At 44.1% G+C, this 5,527-nt stretch overlaps 1 protein-coding gene across 1 annotated transcript; it reads left to right on the forward strand.

Annotated features, from left to right (window-relative positions):
* Positions 1-506: 506 nt before the first annotated feature.
* LOC127322106 (uncharacterized) lies at positions 507-1,475 on the forward strand. Its single transcript, XM_051351065.2, has one exon. The coding sequence runs from the start codon at positions 594-596 to the stop codon at positions 1,062-1,064; it is 471 nt and encodes a 156-aa protein (XP_051207025.2). The 5' UTR covers positions 507-593; the 3' UTR covers positions 1,065-1,475.
* Positions 1,476-5,527: the final 4,052 nt, after the last annotated feature.

Raw genomic sequence — 5,527 nt, forward strand, 5'->3', positions numbered from 1 at the left:
AGATTGTGCGGTAAACTTAATATGTACCCCTTGAAACCGAGTATCTGCAGGTTTTGGAGGCGCAGACGAGGTTTACCAAAAAAACATCCGAGTCGGCATTTTTCGGCAAAACCCCGGCAATCTACGGTTATTTTGCGGATCCATGCGTTTTACGAGCACTGCTAGAGATGCTCTAATACAGGGATAGAAGAACAACGGGCATCCGTTAGGGTGCCTAGGGTTTACGCACACCACGGTCTTAATTCCGCCGAGAGGCCTCGGCTCAGGAACTAGGTCGCATTTCTTTCAGCTTTGCATCACTTTCATTCTTGGACATCTAGGAATCTAGGATAGTACTACGCAGATTTACAGTTCATCATGGCCATTATCACCTAAACTAACTCTTAATTAATTGCCAACCCCAACCACAACACACACCGACACACGTAGGAGTACTACTCTTCAGCCTCAAGCCAAACCAACATCCATCTAAAGACCCAATATATACAGACACACATGACACATCCCCTCACTCGCAAGCCCCCATCAATTTGCATACGTGTTTTGGCGCTCTCTCACACACAGACACAGTTTGGCTGCAAACTCTGTCCGCGATGAGCTCGAGTAAGCTTGAAGGCGGGAAGCTGCTGAGCTCCAGGATCCTGTCGTTGAGGGATAGCTCCAGCAGCACCGTCGCCAACGCCTCCTTCAGGGTCTACTACAGCGTCGGCGCCGGCACCGTGCCCTTCGTCTGGGAGACCAAGCCCGGAACCCCAAAGAGCACCGTCGTCCCCGCCGCCACCGACTACGACGCGCCACCCCCGCCAATCATCTCGCCGCCGCCGTCCTACCTGTCCAGAACAAGGAAGACGTACACGAGGAGAGCGCCATCCGCTTCCCGGTCTTCGCGGTGGGGATGGCTGACCAAGTGGCTCGACATCAGGAGGTGGATGTCGCCGCCCAAAGGCGGCTGGCACGCGCCGGACGGCGCCGCCGATGAGGTGGAACGGCAGCGGCGGCTCCGGCGAGACGCGCCCATCTTCCTCTGCAGCTGCGCTTCTGATCAGCCAGGCAGGCATGGATAGGTCGGTGGATAACGCCGGTGTGCACTTGCGTCCATGGAAGGATTGGTCGGTCGATTTGCTGTGTTGCACTTCCGGCGGTGTTGATGACGTATAGATAATATTTAAGACTTTTAGAAAGCTATATAAACTGGCTTTACAATAGCTCGCGTGGTGTTTTTGCTGGACTTTGATCAAGTTTTAGGTAGGACTTTGTTTCTTTCCCGTCGGTCTGATGATAGATTTGTTGTTGCAGTGTTAATTTGGCTGTTTGGAGATGATGAATAATTGGGTACCCGTGATGTGACTGCCTGAGAGTGCGTTATGGCCTCTGTTTTTCTCATGATCTTGGAACGAACCGCTGGTGACATATAACTTGTAAAACAGTGACTTGTAGTTATTGTCATGATAAGTAGTATCTCTTACCTGTTTTGAGTTTTGACCTTTTTATGTGAAATTTCAGTCCTTGCAATATATCACATGGTTGAGAGAGCATATATAATGTTACACTACCAAAAAATTGCAAGAATAAAACCTGAGAAACTGTACCTATCCTTAATTCACATGTGAAACCTGTGCTGGAATTTTAATGTTTCAGTTTTTTTCGATAAAGTAATGTTTCGATAATGTTTCAGTTGGATTGGTCCCCTTTTCAGTGTTCAGATTTTGCTTTGCATGGATGATGTGTGCCACACTGGGGTGTTTGATTACTTATTATTGTGATAGCAATGCTATGCATGGTTGTGTTAGCGAGGTTAGCTACATAAAAAAAAATAAGTGGAGCCAATTTTCAGACCCGATCGCGTATGTTCTCAAAGTCCCCACCTTTCCTGCAATGTATCCAAACTTCGTAAATTGACGTCACACTAGAGCCAAGTACTAAAACTTACCTATAAACTTTGAACAAAACATCAGAAGTTTTGAAATGTAAAATGTGCTCTCTTATTTTCCTTGTTTTTGGAAAACAAAGCAAATGGTCATATTATATGACCAAAAATTATATGGGTGAGTTTCAACTCAACATCTACATGTGTTTTATCTCAAGATTTTACAAAACTTATGGTTGTACTTTTGGCTATTACAAAAATTATGGTTGTACTTTTGGCTAAGATCCCAATTGTCTGTAAAACTAATAAGAACGAATGATAGTTTACTTTTCCTCACCCTTTTTGGTGCCAGAATTGATAACCTGAGAAACAGAGAATTGTGTACCTACCCTAGGCATGTGTTATCTGTGCTGGAACGTTAATGTTTGAGTTGGATTGTTCCCCTTTTCAGTATTCATGTCATATTATGATCCAAATTCATATATTATGATCCAAATTCAATAAGAAGGATAATGACGGAGCGAAGCGAGGATTGTCATCACCGTCTATATATACATGCCGTAAGCCGCCGGTTAGGGTTTATCAGATTATAAGATAACCCACAGTGTTTGTAAAAACTTCCCGATATAGTGAAGTTTTAATGGGCTGGCACCCGTGATTTTTATCTCTCTTTGTTGGAGATGGTTTTTCACGTTAAAATCATGTGTCTCTGCTGTGATTTCCTTTTCGTTCTTCATTATTTGCTTGTTGCATTTATAACAGTTCAAATTTTGCTTTGCATGAATGATTTGTGCCATAGTGGGGTGTTTGATAACTATTGCGATAGGAATGATATGCATAATTGTGTTGGTGAGGTTCTTCTATAGATACAAAGGAAAATAAGTGGAGTCGATTTTCAGAACCGAATCGCATATGTTCTCGAAGTCTCCACCTTATATTGCAACGTACCCAAACTTCGTAAATTAACGTCACCCCAAAGGCAAATAATAAACTTACCTTTTTAAAAAAAAATCATCATAAGTTTCGAAATGTTAAAACGTGCTATATTACTTTTCTCGTTTTGGGGAAACAAAGAAAATTGTTGTATTACATTGCCAACGTTTATATGGGTTAGTTTCAACTGAGCATCCAAGTGCTTGTTTTTTGAAGATTTTACAGAAGTTACAAATGTGTTTTTGGCTAAGATGTCTATAGTTTGTGAAACTAAAAAGAACATAACGATACTTTATTTTTCCTCGCCCTTTTTTGTGCCGGAATTGATATTACTTTTAACGTGCTAGATGATCCTAGAACATAAATAGATTACTAACAACAAATCTATATCTATATCTATACCTAATAATAAAGAAAATAAGGTTTCTTGTTGGTCCGTTTTTTCTTGCCCTCGCTTTTCAGTTATAATTACAGCACTGCCACCCTTAAGTGAATATTCGTTCGGTTCTGTTCGGTTCGATAAAACACACACAAAAGCGAACCCCAGATCCACCGCCGCTACCGCCGCCACAAGAAACCGTTACAGAAACGAATACTTAGGTTAAGGAAAAAAGAATCAGTGCGTCGCACGCCCTCTTCCGGTTCCGTATATAACATACAAAGAAAATGCAGAACAGCCAGATAAGAGAGAGGATTTAAGTTAACGCACACCGGCCGGCCACGATTCCCTCGAAAACTTAAATCGCCAGCCATCCTCGCTCTTCTGCTCCGTCCTCCCCATGTCGCCGCCGATCGTCCTCCCCTGTCGTTGCCATCGTCTTTAAGACATTCAAAGCCGCCATCATCCTCCATCTCATCTCGGTGCGCAGGAGATGAGACAGTTTCAGCTTTTGGCATAGTATATTCATTAGTTTACAGTTTCATACTTCAGAGCTCGAGTTCCACAGATAAGGAGAGGCAGGATATCAGGGCCGTTACCTCGCCTGCTACGGAAAATTAGGCGTCTCTTATCAGATGATACGTATATGTACTGAAATCAGAAGGAAGTACCATTGACATGTGAGCAATTGTCGATTGTTTCTCTTGCAACAAGAGGAGTTTTGTTTATTTTCTTTCGGGCTGGAAGCATCGACAGTCCCCTATCTATGAAATTCTTACCCAAAATTCGACTGGTTTTCTTTCGGGCCGCATCGAGAAGAGTCCCATGTCTAAGAAATTGTTTCTCAAAATTCGACTGGTTCAAGTGGTTCGTAATGAAGTGTGTCCAGACTACAGAGAGCTCAGAACAAACGTCATCGACATTGCAGCCGTCACTGCATGTGTTGGCGCCACTACATGTGTGTTGTCGTGCTTGTCACCTGCTCTGTCGAGAACTCGAGATGACATTCAGGCGCGGGACGTGCACCTTCTCCGATGATCCATGAGCCATCGCTGGAAGAGATATGTCTGAGAAGACAATCATTGTTGTGCTGCCGTGATGGGCACCAGGGAAGCGGAAGCCGTGCCAGTGATCTCCTACACCATGGAGATGACCGAGACCGGTCAGCCATGCAGGGCCGACGACAGAACCGACTCGAGTGGTGGTGCTTTTGGAGTTGGCGAAACGAAACATGCATGAGAATTAGGTTGATCTTCATGTATCTCCCTAGAGGCAGAAAAAGTGCAAATCCAAAAAGAAAGAAGAATTCTGCACGGATGTAAAAAAATAAGCCTAAAGCAACTACTGAGAAGCACGTACAAGAATTGGTCTCGCGCGGCGACGAGCTCCGACCGTGTGGCCGTGAACGCGTCGACGAACGCCGATGCTGCCACCGCGGGGCCGGTGGGGAGAAAGGAAGCTTCTCGAGCGGAGCAGGGAAAGGGACAGCAGAAGCGACGTCCGAGGAAGCACATAAAAGGTTCACATGCCCTCTTTAGTTATATTTTTGGTACATAAAACATGTCTTCTTCAGTTCGTTGGAAGCTCACGTGTATGTGGTTTTTTTTTTTTTTTTTTTTTTTTTTTTTGCATTTCATTGGTTCCATGTGTTTTTGGTTCACACGACATCTGCAGTTAAACATTATACAAAGTTGGTTCATTCTTCTTTTTTTTTTTTTTGAGAATGGTCCATTCTTCTTTTAAGGTCATTTTCTCTGATTCACAACCACGTTTTTGCAATATATGCTCGCTTAGGTGGATCTTTTTATCAATTTATTGGAGCTGCTAGGGCTTGGCCTGAGGTGGCGCAAGCGAGAGGTCAGGGCTGGCATTAGTGCTAGCGGCACTGCCGGAAGGCCAAGCTTGAAGGGCCTAGAGTCCGGTCAAGAGGAACACACAGATAGAAAGAGAGTGGTAGTGCAAGAGAGGTAGGAGCGGGCCTCACACGCTAGCGAGAGCGTGGAGTCACCGGGCTAACGGTATATCAAGAAAAGGAGAGGGGAGTAGCGACCGATGAAGGGTTTTGTGGGGCTATGCTGGGTTAGATAGGGTTTCGGTTGGTTGTGTCGGCTAGGAAGCGTTGTTGGGTCGATCCATTGAGAGTCTTTGCATTGTTTTCTAATTTGTTTTTTGTTTGATTTTGTTTTTATTGTGATTATTGATTTTCTCACCCGGTGCAACGCACGGGTATTTTTCCTAGTCTATACCTAATAATAAAGAAAATAAGGTTTCCGTGGTTTCGTCCGTCTTTTGGTTGATAATAATTTTTGTCCGTCGTCCCGAGTCCTAAAATCGCACGAGTTCCGTTG

This window comes from Lolium perenne, chromosome 2, assembly GCF_019359855.2.
Source record: "Lolium perenne isolate Kyuss_39 chromosome 2, Kyuss_2.0, whole genome shotgun sequence".
Classification (NCBI taxonomy): Eukaryota; Viridiplantae; Streptophyta; class Magnoliopsida; order Poales; family Poaceae; genus Lolium; species Lolium perenne.

Coding starts and splice junctions, on each gene's coding strand:
- LOC127322106 (XM_051351065.2), top strand. CDS start 594: ATGAGCTCGAGTAAGCTTGAAGGCGGGAAGCTGCTGAGCTCCAGGATC.